Consider the following 21,083-nt stretch of genomic DNA (forward strand, 5'->3'; position numbering starts at 1 on the left):
ACCTAGTAAAGATTGATATTCTAGGATATGATGATGTCGTTTTCGATATGATTTAGTTTTGATGATAAAACCTAGGGTTTGCATCAAGTAGAGTTTGACATGTAATTCCAAAAGTATATTGTTGAAACCTTAGATGTATAGTAGGCTTGTTATTGTTGATATCTAAGGTCTTATGTCTCTAAGATGAAGTCTAGGGTTTATGACAAACCCTAGCAAAAAGTTGAAGCCAAGTATGAACCCAACTAGGTCTAGGTGATTGTTGTCTAAGGTCTAAATGTTTCCATTATAGTAACATGATTTTGTTAACTTCATGCTTTTGTATGTTTGTATTTGGTTGTACTTGCTATCAATCTTTTAAAAAATGGTCGAGCCGACTCCGACTCAATCGAGCCAGACCAAGCCAATGCCTGGTCGGGTCGGCTCAGTGGCCGAAACGAATTGGTTGACCGGGTTGTTACCGAGTCGGCTCGATCACCGACGGAAAAGCACGGCCTGCCGAATTTTTTGAGGGGGAAATTGGACCCCACAACCAATTATGATTTGGCTTAGGGTTATTTTGAGGTCCATTTACCTCTCCCAACCCTATAAAAGCTACCCAACCCCTCTCATTTCCTCACAGCTATCTCATTGCATTTGTATGAGAATTTGTGAAGAGTTGTGGAGTTTGTTTTTGGAGCAGCAGTGAGGAGTCTTGGGCAAGCATTGGAGCAGCAGTGAGGAGCTCCTTGGGCAGTCATTGGAGCAGCATTCAGGAATTGGTTTGTTGGAGGAGCATTAAGGAGGCGGTTTGTGCCTAGAGGTATTTTTTTTCACTTCTCAAATATGTTTTTGCTTATTTATTTTTTTGTGTAAATCTAGAAATTGAAGAGAATTTTTTGTAAAAGAAATGAACTTTGAAGTAATGTTATTTTTTTTGTTTTCATTTTCAGATTTTTTCCTTTCTTTTCCAAGTCAAAAAATGGCTCCTAGTGTGAAAGATGTTGCTTGGGCATATGCTGAAATGGTTGATAATCAAAGGCATTGCAATTTTTGCCATAGAAAAATTAAGGACGGTCCTGGGGACATTCATAGGCTGAAACAACACTTGGTTGGTATTAGAGGCCAAATTACTCCATGTGAATCACCACAAATTGGGGAGATTAGGAAGGAGTTGTTAGATAGCTTTGAGAAGTTTCAAGAAGAAAAAACTAGGCAAAAATAAATAGAGGTTGAAATTGGGAGGAAGAGGAGTATACAAAAAATGATGGCTACCAACCCCCATTTTGATTTTGAGGGCTCTTCATCTATCCCTTGTACTAATGCATCCAACCCTTTCCACTATGTTCCTCCCTCTTTGAAGTCCATGCAAGAAAAAAGGGGTAAGGGCAAAATGAAAAAGAAGGGTGATATGAATATCAAAAGTTATTTCATTGTCACACCCTCCTCTCCATCAGATGCACATGGTCCTCAAGCTAGTAGAAGTCATATGCAACCCACTTTATATTACCTTTGGAAGAAAGAATTGAGGGAGACTACTTGTGATTACATAGCTAGATGGTGGTATGATGTTGATATCCCCTTCAATGCTTCCCGTTCACCATATTATGAGCTTATGTTTGATGTCATATTTGCTGTTGGAAAGGGCTTCAAAGGCCCTACTATGCATGAGTTAAGGGGGTCTCGTTTGTGAAAAGAAATTTCCTCCATTGATGAGTATTTGAAAGATTTCAAAAACTCATGGACAAAAACAAGATGTACCATCATGTCAGATGGATGGACTGATCAAAGGAACCGTACCATCATAAACTTTCTTATCTTTTGCCCACAGGGAACCATGTTTCTAAAATCAGTCGATGCATCTGATAGGGTGAAATATGGACAATGGTTGTTTCAGCTATTGGATGAGGTTGTTGAGGAGGTGGGGGTGGCTAATGTTGTTCAAATCATCACAGATAATGCCTCTAACTATGTTCTTGCTGGTAAACTGTCAGAGGAAAAACACAAAACCATCTTTTGGACCCCATGTGCTGCACATTGCATAGACCTCATGCTTGAGGATATTGGCAAATTAGATTGGATCAAGAACACTATAGATCATTCCAAAAGCATAACAAAATGTATCTACAATCATTCATGGATTTTGAGCCTGATGAGGAGACACACAGGGGGCAAGGATATTATTAGGCCTGCCATCACTAGATTTGCAACTCATTGTGCTTTCCCAACATAGAAACTTGCAAAAGATGTTTTCCAGTGATGAATGGAATGAAATCCAATGGTCTCACAAACAAGATGGCAAAGATTTGAAAAAGAAAGTTAATGAAGAAATATTTTGGAAAAAGGCAGTAGAGATTGTGAACGTTGTTGAGCCATACTGGTTAAGGTGTTACGGTTGGTGAATGGGGAAAGATTGGTTATGGGCTTCATTTATGAGGCTATGGATCAAGCAAAGGAGCAAATAAAGACAGCATACAAGGAATCAAGGATAGAGTGGCTAGGTATGGACCCATTTGGGCAATCATTGATGAAAGATGGAACAATCAACTCCATCGCCCTATACATGCAGCTGGGTATTTTTTGAACCCAGGGTATCATTATAAAGCTCTGGAGGCAGGAATTTGGGTGGGGAGGTTAGAGATGGAGATTGACTACATTGATCGCATGATCCCATTGGAGAGTGATCAGTTAGAGATACACTGACAAGTCACTTGTTTCAGCAAAGCCACAAGTACCTTTGGCAAGAAACTAGCAAAGATTGCAAGGGAATCAGATGAGCCAGGGAAACAAAAATTTCAATTTTCAAATTCTTATTTTATTAAATTTTATATAAATTGAAAGTTGGATATAATTTGTTGAGCAAACTCATTACACTATTATGCTTTTTGCAGCACAATGGTGAGAGGCTTTTGGTAGCCATTGTCCTCAATTGCAGAAGTTTGCAATTCGTATTTTGAATCAAACTTGCAGTGTTACTGGGTGTGAGCGCAATTGCTCTGTCTTTGAGAGGATTCACACGAAGAAGAGAAACCGTTTGGATCAAAAACGGTTAAATGATCTAGTCTATGTCTAATACAACCTCTAGCTCATATGCAACCAATTGCTGAACAAAAGACCTGAACAGATCCCATTGTGTTGGAAGATATTGATCCAACATCAGATTGGGTAGTGGAGAATCATATAGCAGAGTTTGATTCTGATGAGGATATTTATTTGGATTTACAAACGGAGGCAGCACTTGAACAAAATGTTCAGTTGAATGCAAATCTACTTGTACCAGCCTCAGGCCCAACGCCAAGTCCTCCAGTTGCAAGGACTTCCTCTGCTCAGCCACGACGAAAGTGCATATCTCGTCTACCTCAGCGTGCAGTTGTTGCATAGCCTGCTAGTGCTACCACTTCTACAGTTGCAATTGGAGAAGATGATAAGGAGGAGCCATGGGTTTCCCTGTCTGACTTTGATTCAGAGTCTGAGCCAGATGATGTTGGCTCCTCTAGCAGTAGCCAGTATTACTGGTGACTAGTGATGTTTCACAGTTTACTTTTGTTGTAGAGGCCATTTTTAGCCTCCTTGGTTATGTGTTTTTGTTTTGATCTGTATATCATAATCATGTATGTATTGGACAGTGCATTGGGTGCCATTTTGATATAATATATATTTTCATGAGCCTACTTTGATCATATGTTGTCTTCACTTTATATTCTAAAGCTTTGTGTTTGGAAACATGAATGAAAATCTTAAAAATTATGTTTTTTATAAAAAAATAAATATTTAATGTATATTTTACAACGACCGACTCATTGAAATCAAACTGGTCGAGTCGATACTGAGTCGGAGTCAGAGTCGACCCTCGGTTGTTTCTAAACCAGAGTTGGAGTTTTAAAACACTACTTGTTATAAAAGTTTTGCAGGTACATAATCTTCAAGATGATGAAGATGTTTGTATGATAATAAGCATGGTGAAGGAACTTATATAAACGATGATGATCAAGATGACCTTGATGTCATAAGAAGGAATGAAGTTGTGAAAAGTTCTCCAACATTATAGAAGAAGAAAATGGTTAATCTCCCTATGTTAAGAGGGAACCTGGATAGAAGAAAAGATATATCTCCCAGTTGAGAGGGAGGGCATATTATTACAGTGAATACCATGAAGAAAGAATGAATGAAAGTATTATGAATAAATGTTCAAACACTAAACTTGAGAAGATCAAAGGATGTATTTGGTGTTGCTGAAGAAATGAAAGAAGAAGAAAGCTTTCAAAAAATTGTATATGGATAACTTGATGATGAAAGCAACATCAAAATGATTGAGGTTTCTGAAGGTTTGTATTTACTTATATTTAAGTTTATTACTTATTGGGGTTGTGTTTGTACAAGTAAATCTCTCCATAAGAAGGTTGAACACTTTGGAAGCATGCTTGGACAAATGGATATCTCTGGTTTAGTTTATAGGGAGAGATGAAGCACCTTATGGCAAGATGCTTGGGAGGACATCTAGTCAACCTATGTGTTGATGTCCATATTCCGAAGAGGGAAGGTGGCATTGGTCATGGATCTCCACCTAGACCCTTGGGTTGGTGGTAGAGCTTAAAAGCCTGACGGTACCTAGACTGGCTAAAGCTTGAGTCCCTTAGTCCCACCCGAATAGAATACCCTAGTCAGGTTTCTAGTCCGCAACATTAAGTGTGTTAGAACTCTTCATAGTTCATTTTGAGATCTTCCATGTACCTCTATATATGTGTAATTATGAATACCTCCTTAGTTAAGAGGGAGTGTTGAAAAATATAACTAGTGTCAATCTTCATAATTGTATTTAAGTCATAAGAAAGAAAAAGATTTTTTTATTATAAAGAAAATGACTTATTAAAGCATGGGTTTCATGCTTGGGTCAATTGTTTATAGGTCAAAGCCTCCATTGCAGGCTTCTAGGGTTTATGTCAAGTGTCCTTGTCCATGTCATAGTGAAAAAGACCCTTCTTGGGCTTCATTTGTCAAGAAAGAAAAATATTTTATGTAAAATTAGGTCTTCTAGGCCTCCTCCACCAAGTCAGCCTCAAAGAAGGACAAGTCGACCTAACTGAGGGGCGGAATCACCTATATAAAGGCAGCAACTCGACCTCATTTGGTGTATCAACTCATCAAGTTCGATCTGCAACTTCTGGAAAAGGAAAAGGTACGAAATTCAAGGGACAAGAAGGAAAAGTGTTAAATTTTAGGTATGTTCTATGCTTAGAGCAATTTTTTTTCATAGTTAGCTCAATATCGTTTCGAGATTAGCAATCACATCAGCGTTAAAGTAAACTGTAGATAGAACATAAACATAAATCGCAGAAGACAAGCCAAGACAAGAGGACACAAGATGTGGCGCTAACCAGGGACAAACTCCAATGTGGGGAAACCCTTGATCAATTCTTCTTATATGTTCTTCAATAGTTCAGCAGTGAGAGAGAGAGATAGTACGTTTACAACAAAAGTCAACACTTTGACTTATCTAGATAACAACATAGGTAATCTCTAAGAAGATGATACATGAGATCAGTTGAAGACATGCTGCTTCAACTGATTCTCCAAGGTGACTCCTTCACCTATCATTGTGCTACATTTCGTTATCATGCTGCACCTCACCGTGCTGCACCATGCTGCACCCATCATCACTATGCTGCATCTCATCATGCTTCATTAATCATGACTATACCCATCACTGTACTGCATTATGTGCCATTGCTGCACCATGTTGCCATACTGACCTATGTGATGGCTGCATCTTGCTTGCTTGTTGTTCCTAGCTTGCTTGTTGTCCCTAGCATGCTTGTTGTCCTTTGCATGCTTGTTGTTGCATGCTAGCTATCCCTTGCATGCTAGCTGTAACATTGCTTGGTGTATTTGCTGCTAAGTACCATACAACTGTCCCAATGTTAGTTAGTTGTCCCTTGCATGTTGCTCTCCTTCGAAGACAGATGCTCTGGCTGTTCCAGCAGTTTCTGGCAGTTCCGGCGATTCCGACTGTTCCTGGCAGTTCCGGCTTCTGCCCTCTGCATCAGCTTTCCTGCCTGTTCCTGGCAGTTCCGACAGTTTCGGCAATTCCTGCAATTCTGGACAGTTCCGGCAATTTCGGCTATTCCCGGTAGTTCCGAATTTCCTCGACAGTTCCGATAGTTCTGGCAATTCCGGCTATTCCCGGCAATTCCGGCTATTCCCGACAGTTCCGGCAATTCCGACTATTCCCGGCAATTCCGGCAATTCCTGGCAATTCCGGCTATTCCCGGCAATTCCTGGCAATTTCGGCTATTCCCGACAGTGCCGGCTTTTCCTGAAAGTTATGGCTATTCCCGGAAATTCCAACAATTCCGACTATTCTCGGCAATTCCAGCAATTCCCGGTAGTTCTGGCAGTTCCGGCTTTTCCCGGCAATTCCGGCAGTTCTGGCAATTTCGGCTATTCCCGGCAATTCCGACTATTCCCGGCAGTTCCAGCAATTCCGACTATTCCTGGCAATTCCAGCTATTCTCGGCAATTTCGGCTTCTGGCCTCTAGATTAGGGCAATGTTTTCTCTTAGGATCTCTCCTCCTACTAAAACCCAAAGACAAGTAGAGAGGAAGAGATCCCAAGTGTGTTGAAATGACTTGAAGGCCACCTCTATTTATACTAAAACATTGAGCACAAGTGGGGTTTATTTGGTTGTTCGCTGACCTTGACGAATTGTCCCATAACACAAATAAATTCATATCTCCATGAATACTTATCGAAATTAGATGATCTTTAGATCAATCCTACACCTCTCGATGAGAGGGATCCAAGAAAAATATCAGCTTCCATTAATAAGATGACCCACATGGAGTTTGGCCCTAGTTGCCAATTTTAACACTCCCTCTCAACTAGGGAGAACTTCGTCTGCTGATCCATATGTCCAACTATATTATTTCTGCCATCAATGCCCTGCACTGCTTTGCTCTGCTCTACTGAGCTCTGCTCTGCTCTGCTGAACCATGAAGAAGAAGAACTAATCGAGAATGTCTCATACCATTCTCTACTGACCCGAAGTCAGTTTCATCTGAAGAGACTGTGTCACATCACTCTTACTCACCCGAAGTCAGTTTTATTAATCTCATATCAATATCACAAGAGAGTGTCTCAAACCACTCATACTGATCCCAGATCAGTTTCATTGATCCCAGATCAATGGAGGTCATCCTAGCATAGGGAGTATGGTAGATACATCGATGCGTCCATCGATAGTACTACTATGGTCCCTAACCCCATTTCCCTGCTCATTGATCAGATGAGAGGTACTTCCCATGAGTCCCAGACTGCATGGGTAGGATGCCTTGACAGGGGAACTAATCATCCTGTCCACAGGAGAACGAATCATCCTGCCCCAAAGTCACCATGGGAGAACTAATCATCCCGGCCCACAAGAGAACTAATCATCCTGTTTCACAGTTGCCACGGGAGAAATAATCATCCCAGCCCACAGGAGAACTAATCATCCTATTTCACAGTTGCCACGGGAGAACTAATCATCCCGTACATAGAGCACCACCAGGGGAGGGTTAGTCACCCTGTGGTCGTATGTTGCTCCAGTAAGTACCCCAAGCCCCCCAGAGCTCCCAGAGCTCAATGCATGCAAAATGCAGGACCCTTATAAGAAGGTCTCTCAACGACTCCAAGTCGTTCGGGAAAGTCACAAATTTGACCTTTCCCCGGGGCTTTGAAAAAATGTCTGCGACCTGTACATCAATCTCAATGCGATGGAGCCTCCTCGCTCATCAACTTACCATATCCCAGATAAGGCAGTATCTGATGTCAATCTGCTGGAGCGATCATTGAATACGGGATTCCTCAATAATCAAATCCCCCCTCTGGTTGTCACAAAGAATCACAATGGTATTCATCATGTGTACAAATAGCTCACTTAAGAGCTTCTGCAACCATGCAGCTTCACACGAGATCATACTCGTAACTAAGTATTTGGTCTCGGCGGTCCTTATAGCAACCGACTTCTGCTCCCTGCTCATCCATGATACTGAAGCAAAATCCAAAGAGAACCAGCACTGAGAAGTGCTCTAGTGATCCTCCACACTGCCTGCCCAGTCAACATTCAAATAATCATGCAGTTTCATATTTTCGGCAGTGTATCTCAATCCATGAGAGATTGTGCCCTGAAGATATCTCAAAAGATTCTTGGCATCAATCCAGTGAGGCTCAACCAAATATCAACTCACCATGCTAACTGCAAAACATATGTCTAAACGGAAGTTCACCAAGAACATCAACGCGAATGAGTTTATGAAACTCAGAGGCATTTCCCAAATCTGGTCTGACATCACTACCATATAACTTCTGAAAGTTAAGATCCTCGAGGTAGTCACAGGCTTGCAGTTTATCATTCCACATCCGGAATCCAACTCCCTCTTACTTCTGCAAATGAGAGGGTCTGCACCTGTCAGAAATAGGTCGTCCTCATAAGGTGTCGGTATGAGAGGTCTATCATCCACAACCTTCAGGTAATGGTTTGGATCGGTTCCACTCCTAGTGAAACTCAGCTTCATCAGACAACTATCAATCCTCTCATATTATGCCCGGGGTGTTTTGCTTCAAGCCATAGAGGGCTTTCTTCCACCTATATACATGAGATTCTCGATCATGAATCTCAAACTCTTCGGGTTGTTCCAAACCAGTGGACCTACTGCATGAGGGGAATGGTCCCCTTATAAGATTTTCCTTCGGTACATCTCAGACATGTACCTTCATGCTCTTCTTAAATTCAGGCATCCCTATCACCATCTGACTCACATCGGATAGGGCCCCATAGGTAGACCTCCGGTGTTATAGATGCGATATGTCAATTGACATGATCCCCAATGGACCATCCTGCAACTTGATACAAATTGCCAACCCTGAACCCATGAGAAAAAGCATCTCAGAAAATTCATTTTTTAACACATACCTTTCCATCGATGAATGCCACCCTGAAACCTTTGACTTCCATTTCCGAGATGGACACCAAGTTCTTGCAATTAGGTACATAAAAGAGATTCTTGTAAATGAATAGAGTTACCCTCATTCAATTGAGGGGTAGCATTCCCTACACTCTGTCCGGGATAGGTGGCATTGACTCCAAGTATAATCCCACGGTTGTTTCCGTCTCTACCAAATTCGAGAGAGCACCCTTCTATCCGATGAGGTGCCTTGAAGCACTACGATCAATAAGCCAGATTCCCAAAGAATCCGAAGGAGAGGGACAATACAAGATAACGCTTCTTTACCTTATCATAAACAACATTTGCTTCTTCATACCTAGCGTTCCTTGCTTTCTCTGAAGAGTCGGTCGTTTCCTTGATGACCTGCATTACCTGTCATTCCTCTGATCATTGAAGATGTCCCTGGAATGATTATTATCATCAGTAAGTGATGTGTCCCTACCTCAGACACTCCTTCGCATAATGGCCGAACTTATTACAACCAAGGCATCTGCCTTTCCTTCCACCCTTAGATCCAGACTTCCCATTGAAGTGATCTTTAGGTAGGCCATTAGAAACTTCTACTGCGCCATTCTGATAATATTCTCTGCTTCTACTTCACCCTTGGTGAATTTGAAGAGGGATGAGGAATCCATTGATCCTTTTTTTTCCCAACTGTCTTCGGTGATTGCTCTTTCACTCTTGCTTGGGCATTGCCTTCACCTTAGCTCCAATACCATGTTAAATTTTAGGTATGTTCTATTCTTAGAGCAAATTTTTTTTTTCATAGTTAGCTCAATATCGTTTCGAGATTAGCAATCACATTAGCATTAAAGTAAACTGCAGATAGAACATAAACATAAATCGCAGAAGACAAGCCAAGACAAGAGGACACAAGATGTGGCGCTAGCCAGGGACAATCTCCAATGTGGGGAAACCCTTGATCAATTCTTCTTATATGTTCTTCAATAGTTCAGCAGTGAGAGAGAGAGATAGTACGTTTACAACAAAAGTCAACACCTTGACTTATCTAGATAAGAGCATAGATAATCTCTAAGAAGATGATACATGAGATCAGTTGAAGACATGCTGCTTCAACTGATTCTCCAAGGTGACTCCTTCACCTATCATTGTGCTGCATTTCGTCACCATGCTGCACCTCACCGTGTTGCACCATGCTGCACCCATCATCACTATGTTGCATCTCATCATGCTTCATTAATCATGACTGTACCCATCATTGTACTGCACTATGTACCATTGTTGCACCATGTTGCCATACTGACCTATGTGATGGCTGCATCTTGCTTGCTTGTTGTCCCTAGCTTGCTTCTTGTCCTTTGCATGCTTGTTGTTGCATGCTAGCTGTCCCTTGCATGCTAGTTGTAACATTGCATGCTTGGTGTATTTGCTACTAAGTACCATACAATTGTCCCAATGTTAGTTAGTTGTCCCTTGTATGTTGCTCTCCTTCGGAGACAGATACTCTAGTTGTTCCAGCAGTCTCCGACAATTCCGGCAGTTCCGGCGATTCCGACTGTTCCCGGCAGTTCTGGCAATTCCGGTTGTTCCCAACAGTTCCCGCTTCTACCCTCTGCATCAGCGTTCTTGCCTGTTCTCGGTAGTTCCGACAGTTTCAGCAATCCCGGCAATTCCAGCTATTCCCGGCAGTTCCCGCAATTCCGGCTATTCCCGGCAGTTCCGGTAGTTCCCAACATTTTTGACAATTCCGGCTATTCCTGACAGTTCCGACAGTTCTGGCTTTTCCTTGCAGTTCTGGTAGTTCTGGCAATTTCGACAGTTCCGGCTTTTCAGGCTTTTCCCAGCAGTTCCAGCTTTTCTAGCTTTTCCCAACAATTCTGACTATTCCCGACAGTTCTGGCAATTCCAACAATTCCGGCTATTCCTGGCAATTCTGGCAATTCCGGCTATTCCCAGCAGTTCCGACAATTCCGGCTATTCCAGCTATTCGGGCTTCTGGCCTCTGGAATAGGGCAGCGTTATCGCTTAGGATCTCTCCTCCTACTAAAACCCAAAGACAAGTAGAGGAAGAGATCCCAAGTGTGTTGAAATGACTTGAAGGTCACCTCTATTTATAACTAAAACATTGAGCACAAGTGGGGTTTATTTGGTTGTTGGCCGACTTTGACAAATTGTCCCATAACACAAATAAATTCATATCTCCATGAATACTTATCGAAATCGGATGATCTTTAGATCAATCCTACACCTCTCGATGAGAGGGATCCAAAAACAAATATCAAAATCGTTAATAAGATGACCCACATGGAGTTTGGCCCTAGTTGCCAATTTTAACAAAAAGTCTAGCGAAGAAGAAGGTCATCATCTTGCAAAAAGAAAACGAAATTTCTCTCTCCTATCCCACACATGCAAAGTTATGGAGTGTTGCAGGGGGCCGAAATTCTGCAAAAGTTGGGAGGCCAAAAATCTAAAGCTGGGGCCGATATTTCTAGGTTGATGCTGGTGTTTGTCGTATCTTATTGGAAGGCTGAATTGGTGGAGGAGGAAGGTCTTTGGTCTAAGGTTTTGGCCTATCTCATTTTGAATCTATTGAAGGAAGAGTTTTGACTGGGCTTTCCCCTATAAAGGGGTTTTAGCCCTGGCTGAGTGCCTACATCTAGTGTCTTTGATCTTCGTATTTTTCTTTTGGTAATTACTTGATGAAACTAAGATAAAAGAAGAACATAAGAAAGATAATAAGAACTCAAAGATATCACAAGTAATTATCAACAAGAGAAAATCTTTCTACCTTTCTGATTTTCTAACATGGGGTTGGTCAGTAGCTCACCTCATTAGAATCCAACAAAAGGTTTGGACTGGCTATGACAAAGGCAATGTCCCTTATAAGTCTGCACACAAACAATGCCAATGATTAATATCTATGAAAGAAATTCACACCACTATAAAATTTAAACTACCAATGTTAATTTGTTATTCCTCGATTTTTGTTTTTTTTCTTCCCTACTTTTTTGAGTCTCTCTCTCCCTCTCTCACACACACAAACACATCCTTCAAACATCCTTTTTATATCAACAGGAATAAGTTTTACAAGCAAAGAACAAGTAAATTTAAGTAAACTAGTGTTTGTGTAAATTTTCACATGTACAACCCTAAGAGAATATTGCATGCAAAATGCCTAACAAATAAGTTCAATTGTGTCCGAACTTGAACCATGAAAACCAATAACCTTGGTATGTTGAACATTGGAAACAAGTACACACCATATCCAAATCACTAAAAATTTAAAAATTTGAAGAAATTGTAGAAACTTATATTTAAAATGTCTAATCATTTCCTCTAACTCATATTTCCCAAATAAATATATCAATCCCATTTTTCTCTTCCAACACATTACAGTTTAGACACACCTTTAAAGCATAGAGAACTTGTGTGAAATTTCAACTCAGATAAATATGTCTGGGCAATTCGATACAACAAGGTTTTAAGACCAATTTTCTTGCCCTTAAAAAAATGCAAAATCGTGTAATACACAGTTGTAATGACTTCGTAAAATAGGATCTGTTACCCTTGCATAATTTGCTTCTGAGTTGTAATGAGTTGTAAAATAGGACATGTTACCATTGTGTAATTTGCTCCTGAGTTGTAATGACTTTGTAAAATAGGACCTGTTACTACTCTTTGCTCTTCCTTTATACCAATTCTCAATGCTCCTTCCTCCACAAAGCATGCTTTCGGCGTTAGCAAAAGTAACCTACAAATTCCTGTGGGAAGGTGGTAAGGAAAGCTCCAAAAAAATCCATTTTGCTTAAATGGGCTCTGGTGAAGGCCCCTAAAAATCATGGGGGTTTGGGAATACGAGATCCATTGCTAATGAATAAGGCAATAGGAGCAAAACTAGTTTGGAGATTTGTCACCCAAGAAGAAGACTAGTGGAAAGTAGTCTTGAAGGAAAAATATGTTCAAGGAGAAAGAGCTCGATGCCTAGAATCCATCCAGATAATGAAAGGATGTTCCTCAATCTATAAATTATTTGTTTCAGCATCACCCCTCATCCGCTTAGGGTTGTATTAGAAGCTAGGAAATGGTAACAGTATTAATCTATGGACTAATAAGATTATGGACCAGCAGCCTCTTGAGCAATTTCTTGAATTCCTTTCCCTGCAAGAATATTTTTGTGCTCAAAGAAAATTTACATTGGCTGACATCTCCAATTCGGACGAAGATGGAAAATGGATGAATTGGAACTTAAGGAATGTTCCACTAAATCTCCAGTGATTGGCTGCCAAGCTCCATGAACAGATGATAGGTTGTGCGCCTTGGAGAAACGCGGATGAAGATCAAATCAGTTGGAATGCTTCATATTATTTAGTAAAGGAAGGCTCTTGCGGCTTTGTTCTTTCAATCCGGGTGCCTCCAAAGTTTAGCATTTGGCAAAAAATATGGAAGACTAATGGTAATCCAAAGGCGAATTCTTTCAGTTGGCTCCTTGCACATAAGAAAATATTGACAGTTGAGAACCTTAGAAAGAGAGGCATCCATGGCCCCTCAAGATGCTCTCTCCGCAAGAAGCAAGTGGAAGATACCTATTGTTGACCACTAGGTGTCAACTACCCATAGTAGTGCACCCCCTTTTCGACAAAAGGGATAGCGCTTGATCGACGTGTCCGTGCCATTCGACTATCATCATCAGCCCGATTATGTTATGTTGTAAACCCAATGTGCATGTGTAAATTGTAAATAATCTTAGCAGATCTGAGTCATGTATGTAAATTGCCTAGGCAAACCTAATTTTCTAGTGATAATCTACGTTCCGGAAGGTTTTTTGTCTCACCAATCCATGATCGGCAAAGTTTTCCTTCAGCCTAACCCCAAACCGGAATGGATTTTGTTATTAGAATCTTAGGGGAATCCTAGTGTGCTTCGAGTCTATGTAAAAGTAATTTGGAAATAACAAATCCTAGTGTGCTTCGAGTCTATGTAAAAGTAATTTGGTTAGGTTATTACAAATTGCTTGATCTGCTAGATTATATTTGTGTCGCAGAACTGGGTGGTCTATGAGGGTCTATGTCAAATGGGTTTTCCCCCTTGAGATGTAAAATTGTAAAAGTCATGATGTCAATTGTCTTGAGGTTTAGAAAATGTTTTAATCCCCTCATAATGTCGTAAGTCCTAAGTCCTAGGTCCTAGGAGATTTTTCCAAAGGCTGAGTTCGAGGATCCAAAAATCAAAAATAAATAATAAATAATAAAATTAAAAAATAAAATAAAATAATAATAAATCAAAGTTTTGAGAAAATAAATGCAAAGTTTTAATTTTTTAAATATATTAAAATGCATTTAAAATTTCGACGGATGAGATTAAAAGGGATTTTGATCCTCATCGACGGTCGAGATCATTTTGACATGGATCACTCAAACTAGCCGTTGGGAAATTTTCCTTTAAATAGGGTGTCAGGGGTCATTTGAGATCAGATTCGATCTGAGAGTCTAGTGCTAAAGAAAGCTCTCTTGTAGTCATTTTTTGTACAATAAAGAAAGACTTTGAGGTTGAAAAAAATATATATCATAAAAGATTTTAGTTTTAATGTTTTGGTTCATTTTTTTTATTTAAGTTTAAATTTTGATTAAAAAAAATCATAAAAAGTTTAGATTTTCATTTTTTTGCTTTGATTTTTAGATTTATTTGATTTTAGGATTTAGTTTTTTTAATAATTTTAAATTTCCTTTAGTTTTGTTTTATTTTAAGCTTAGAATTTTATAAAAAATATATAAAATTTAAAAAATTTTGGAAAAGCTTAGCTAAAAATTGAAAAATCATTTTGGTGTCTTTTTGTGGTATCTATGTGCCACTTTTCCATAGTTAAATGCATTTAAATGTTTATTTGAAATTAGCTATGTGAGAGTGGCAACTGGTTAGCATTTAAATTTTATGATCATTTAAAGCATTTAATTTTTCTTGAAGTTTAATTGCTGGATCATTGTTAAAGCATTGTGCATTTATCGAACATCTTGCATTGCTTGGGATATTTGATGATAGATGATTGTTTTACATGGTTCATATTTCTGCAACATTTAATAAATAATCATTTAATCATTAACTCCATAAGGCACTGGTACATTAATTTCTAAATCAATCAAGTGCTAAATCGCCTTGCTATGTCTCCCAACCCAACTGGTCCACAGTGGGTCTTCATTCATCCCATAGGGTCTACCCCCCTTAGCCTTGGGAGACGGATTAAATGGAGAGATCGGGGATCAGGGTGACAGCCCCCCGTCTAAGCGTTATCGTGACAATCTGTGCGACAACACCTATCATAATTTTTTGGAATGTGACTATACAAAAAAGGTATGGACGGAGTCAACATCTCCTCTCCACAGCAACATCAAATGGCCCTCTGCTCTGCAAGAATTCTTCTCCTCTTGGGCAAAAAATTACAAAGGCAGTCTTATATGGAAACCTCTTCTCAAAATGTATTGGGAAGCCCTCCCCAAATTTATATGCTAGAAAGTTTGGCTTGCCAAGAATAATGCAATCTTTAATAACAAGCTTACTCCTCCCCAAAGCACCAAAAGTAAAGCATCATCATTGTGGGCCGAATTTGAATCACAAAAGCATAATCAGAGCTCCCCCTTGAAAGAGTTGGATCAGCGGAAGCAAGTATGGCTCAGTAAATTGGTAGGTATGGATAACAACCCACAAATTACTAGTTGGAATCAGCAAAAGATGGGAGAATGTTGGAAGCTTAAAATGACAGATGTAGAATTCAAAACCTGGAAGAATAGTAGACAAGGATGGATTCTTTATTTTGATGGGGCATCCAAACAAAATCCAAGAGTGGCAGGAGGGGGAGGGGCTCTTTATGGCCTTAAGGATAACAAAGTGTTCAAGTACTCATGGGGACTTGGTCATATGACAAATAATCAAGCAAAGATTCATGGTATTTATCAAGGTCTCTTGATTGTCAAAGAAAAGCAGGTGAAAGAGCTCACAATCATGGTAGACTCCCTCCTTATTTTACAACATTTTGTTCAAGGTTTTGTTACCCACAAAAAGTGGGAGACCCTATAGGAGATATTTTTCTCCCTTGATCTCTTCTGGTCGGCAACCAACAGCCCCTGAGAGCCACTATTAGCTAATTTGATCTGCCATCCATATCTACGCCACCTGCATCAGTCATATGTTTCCTCGCCCATTTACCAAGAGCACATGTTGGAAGGTGGGCTTCTGATCAAAAGGTACTTTATTCATTTTGCAATCAAGTGCTTATGCTTATTTGTATTTGGGCATTTTGACATGGATTATAGGGTAACTTGGAAGAAAGAAAGGTCTTGGTCGTGATCATGTTCCCTCACCTTAAATGGGGGGTAAATTTTCAATCCTAGTCCAATGGTGTAATGTTCCTATGTAGGAATGCAAGTGATATACAAGCATACAATCAATTCAGCAAACTAAACAACGAAATAAACACTAAGCACCATGGAAATGCTGGAAGTGAGGAACTGCTGAGCCATTTTATTACTTCTTCAAGAGCAAAATACAATAGTAAATAGAATGGTGCACCTGAGCGTGTCTCAATGGACAAGCATGACCAAACCCAGGTTAGCAATAGCTGAATTGAAGGTTGCTACAACTGTTGCACCAAACTGCACTCCGCTGCCTAAAAAACTGCTCTTTTTGCTGACTTAGAAGGGCTGGAATCACTACATCCCGTACTCAGAAAATTATGAGATTCGAGCTCCTGACTCCTTGGCCTAAACCCAAAAAAACCCATGAGGAATTTGGCTGGTTTAGACTATAGAAATTTGACCCCCAACAAGCCCAACTTCAACTGCAACTGCAAAACTTGGCCTGTTGGATTCTGACTGTAAAACCTCCTGGAAAGTGTCCAAAAATGTTGGGTTGATCCCTCCTACAAATCTCTTGACTTCTCGGACGAGTTTCCGAGCTGTAGCTCTTACCCTCAAGACCCACGAAATTGTTGAACTGGCCCTTTGCGTTGTCTCCCAAGCCTGGAATACGAATTGTTGGGTTGTTGGCTTCTTTGGCTCCAAAACTCTCACTGAATGTTGGCCTAATGTTGTCCTTCAGATTCCTTGGCTCCTTCGGCAAGTGGCTGATCCAATGTGGCTCAATCTCCCTCTGCGTGTTCTCCCTGTGGCCCAGAAATACGCATTCCCTGAGTGTAGCTGAGTGATGGTGTTGTAGAAACTCCCCAGATCTCTTGAAAATGCTGGTGGAACTGCCTTCCTAGGGCGGGCACTCGAAGTCCCCCGAAGGTAAGGTTGAATCTCCCGCTTGAGAGATTCATGGCTGAACAGCCAGTTGACTCAACTAAGCAGCTGAGCAAACAGTCAAGTAAATTCGATATGCAAGGTGAATGAATGATCCAAATGAGAGCCTCCTACTTTTGTCTTCGTGGGCCATCCTTGCCTCATTTGGGCCCCTCCAATCAACATTTTGAATTCCCTCAAAGCCATTCGAATGGCCTAGTTCGAATTCCCACGTGGGTGGCCCCCACCTTCCACTAGTAATCAAATTAAGCCGAAATTTCTCCTAAGTCCCTAAGTCGAAACTGTTGGGTCCTTTTCCTTAGCCAAAAATGTGCAAAAATGTGTAGAGATAACCTATTACAAATGTGTTTGAGAAGGGACATGACAGTCCTCCCCTCCCAAATGTTGCTTGCCCTCAAGCAACCTTAGAGCTGGGTGCTCCAAAATGTGCTCACCCTCCCAAGTGGCATCCTCATCTGGCAAGTTCTTCCAACGTACCAAGAACTCCCTGATGGTCCTGCTCCTCAGCTTCCTCTCCCTCCTCTCCAAGATGGTCTCAGGCTCCAAAACCAAGTGGCCCTCATCATCCAGTGGGGGTAACTCTACTGTTGTTGTCACCTGTTGCCCCAACACCTTTTTAAGGCATGAGACATGAAATACATTGTGAATCTTGCTCCTCGGAGGCAGCTCCAGCTCATAGGCCACCTCCCCAACTCGTCTGATCACCCGGTATGGCCCATAGAAGCGGGGTTGTAGCTTCTCGGCCCCCTTCTGCTTCAATGTGGACTGCTTGTACGGTTGTAGCTAAAGGTACACCAAGTCCCCCTCCTCGAAATGCCTCTATGTCTAGTGTCGGTCTGCGTACACCTTCTGTTGGTTCTATGTTGTCACCAAGTTATCCTTGAGAGCCTTGAGGATGTCTTGGCCCTCTTGGATCCAATCGTTGGCCTTTGGGGCCCAACTGTCTCCAAAAGCAACATCAGCAAAAGATAATGCATCATATCCATACAAGGCACGGAAAGGAGTCATACCAATGGACATGTGGTGGGTGGTGTTGTAGCAGTACTCGCCCAAATGCAGCCACCGGATCCAAGCCCTCTGTTGTCCTGTCACGTAGTTCCTCAAATACCCCTCCAGCCACTGATTAACTCGCTCTGTCTGGCCATCTGTCTGGGGGTGGTAGCTTGTGCTAGGAGTGAGCTCGGTACCGACCAATCTGAAAAGCTCTTGCCAAAAACCTCCCATGAACCTGTTATCCCTGTCACTCACAATGTTGTTAAGAAGACCGTGTAATCGGAAGATCTCCCTAAAGAACATCTCTACAACCTGTGCAGCCAAATACTTGGTGGGGATGGCGAAAAAGTGGGCATATTTGGTCAACCGGTCGACCACTACATAAATGCAGTCCTTGCCTTGCACTATGGGGAGCCCTGTGATGAAATCCATAGATATGCTTTCCCATTTCCCCTCGGGGATGGGAAGTGGTTGTAGCAATCCTACGGGGTGAATCAACTCCCCCTTGTTCCGCTGACATGCCTCACAGTCCTGTACGTGCTTTAGCACGTCCCCCTTGAGGCCCTTCCATGTGAATCTCTCCCTGACTACCATATATGTCTTTCAGAACCCCTGGTGCCCGGACAATGGCGAGTCATGTGCTGCCTGGAGCACTCTCTCCCTCAACTGCGAGTTGGGCACCAGAAAAATGCGCCCCTTGTAATAGATGACCTCATCCATCACTCGGTAGTGCTCATCTGCGTGGGTACCCTCCAAGATCTCGCATGCCCTCCTATCCTTGGAGTACTCCACCAGTAGTTGAGCCTTCCAATCATGGCAGATGCTTATGAGTGATAGACCAGCGGGTCTTCGTGAAAGAGCATCAGCCACCACATTGTGCTTTCCCCACACATACTATATATCAAAGTCATAGGCCTACACCTTGCTGACCCATCCCTGCTGCCTGTCGTTGAGGCCCTGCTGCCCCATGAAGTGACGAAGACTATTGTGATCAGTCTTCACCCAAAACCTATTGCCTACCAAGTACTGTCGAAATTTGGCCAATGCATGCATGATGGCCAACATCTCTTTGTCATATATGGAATATGACCACTCATGTGGTAGGAGCTTCCGACTCTCGAAAGCAATGGGATGCCCATCTTGTGATAGAACTGCTCCAACTCCCTCCACGGATGCATCACACTCCACGGTGAAGGGCTGGGAAAAATCTGGAAGTGCTAAGACTGGACAACTGCTCATCACCTCCTTGAGGCGATCAAAGGTTGCCTGTGCTCCATCAGTCCATGCGAAAGCCCCTCTCTTGGTCAAACCTGTCAAGGGTGTTGCTAGCTGTGAAAACCCCTTGACGAACTTCCCATAGTAGGTGCAGATACCAAAGAAACCCCTCAGCGTTGTCACATCTCAGGGCACTGGCCAATCACAGATAGCCCATATCTTTTCCTCATGGACCTTCACCCCATCAGCACTGATGATATTCCCTAAATAGAGCATCTCTGTCAAGCCAAACTCGCACTTGGATAGTCTGCCATAAAATCGTTGCTCCTCTAAGATACGTAGCACCTCCTCCAAGTGCTCGAGATGCTCCTCCCACGTCCTGTTGTAAATCAAAATATCATCGAAGAAAACCAGCACAAACCTCCTCAACTGTCTCCGGAAGACATGGTTCACACACGAGTGGAAGGTAGCCGGAGCGTTGGTCAACCCAAATGGCATGACCAGGAACTCGAAGTGCCCATAATGGCACCGGAAAGCTGTCTTGGGGATGTCTTGATCCCTCACCCTGATCTGGTGGTACCCCGAACGCAGATCGATCTTAGAGAAGTACTTGGCTCCTCTAAGCTCATCCATCAACTCATCTATGCGGGGGATGGGGTACCTGTTCTTCAGTGTCTTCTGGTTGAGGGCCCGATAGTCAATGCACATGCGTAAGGTCCCATCCTTCTTCTTCACCAATACTACTGAAGAAGCGAAGGGACTGGAACTTGGCCTGATATGGCCCAATGCCAACAGCTCCTGAATGGCCCTCTCAATCTCATCCTTATAGGCCTTAGGATGCCTATAAGGGGTAGTGATCACTGCCTGCACACCTGGCTCCAACTCAATAGTGTGCTTAAATCCCCTATCTGGCGACTGCCCTGGTGGAATATCCTGAAACACCACTGTGTATTTGTCCAGCAAGGCCTGAATGTTTGGTGGTGGTAGCTAGGCCTGTCCCCCAACCTCCGAAATCCTTAGCTCCACTGCCCATGCGATGTCTCCATGTCACAGATCTGCCTCCATCCTGTGGGCTGAGACTGTCTGGGGTGGGGTGGATAGGAATGCATGCCTCTGAGAACTATTGATTTGCCATCCGGCCCGGTGAACTCCATCTCTAGTTTCTTCCAATCAGTAGTGACTAGCCCAAGGGAGTACAGCCACTAGACACCCATCACCACATTGGTGTCTGGCACATCGACCACAAAGAAGTGGTCTGTCATCGAGTAGTTCCCAATAACTACTATCAACGCAGGCACATGCCAAGTGCACTGCATGGTACGGTCACCTGGTACTAGGACTGAAAAGCCCTCAAACTCAGTCATGGTGAGGCCCCTCCTCTAAACCAACTGGGCATCTATGAAGTTGTGGGCAGCCCCACTGTCAACTAGGACTGACACCCGTTGTCCCTGTATGGTGCCTCTGATCCTCAATGTCAAGCATTTGGGGATCTCGCATAAAGAAGAAAGGACTCCCTTGGATGGGGCAAAGGATGCCCCCTGTGGAGGTGGTGGTGGTGACCCCCTATCTGTCGGACTCTCACCATCTCCCACACCACACTCCTGCTCCAACTCGTCCTCCTGGTCACTGTCTGAAAAGACCTCAATATAATGTGCTTTGCCA

At 42.2% G+C, this 21,083-nt stretch overlaps 1 protein-coding gene across 2 annotated transcripts in view; it reads right to left on the minus strand.

Annotated features, from left to right (window-relative positions):
• Positions 1–21,083, minus strand: part of LOC149263356 (uncharacterized) — a 186,367-nt gene that overhangs the window by 149,940 nt on the left and 15,344 nt on the right. Inside the window, exon 3 of one of the 2 annotated variants that reach the window (XM_089426163.1) lies at positions 11,750–11,810. The exons of the other annotated variant lie outside the window; for it this stretch is intronic. Coding sequence (XP_089282289.1) covers positions 11,750–11,810 — 61 coding nt within the window. The remainder of the gene's footprint in view (positions 1–11,749; positions 11,811–21,083) is intronic. 2 annotated transcript variants of the gene reach the window in all.

This window comes from Pinus tabuliformis, chromosome 6 (assembly GCF_031772625.1).
Source record: "Pinus tabuliformis cultivar Carrire ecotype Pingquan chromosome 6, CPIR1, whole genome shotgun sequence".
NCBI lineage: Eukaryota > Viridiplantae > Streptophyta > Pinopsida > Pinales > Pinaceae > Pinus > Pinus tabuliformis.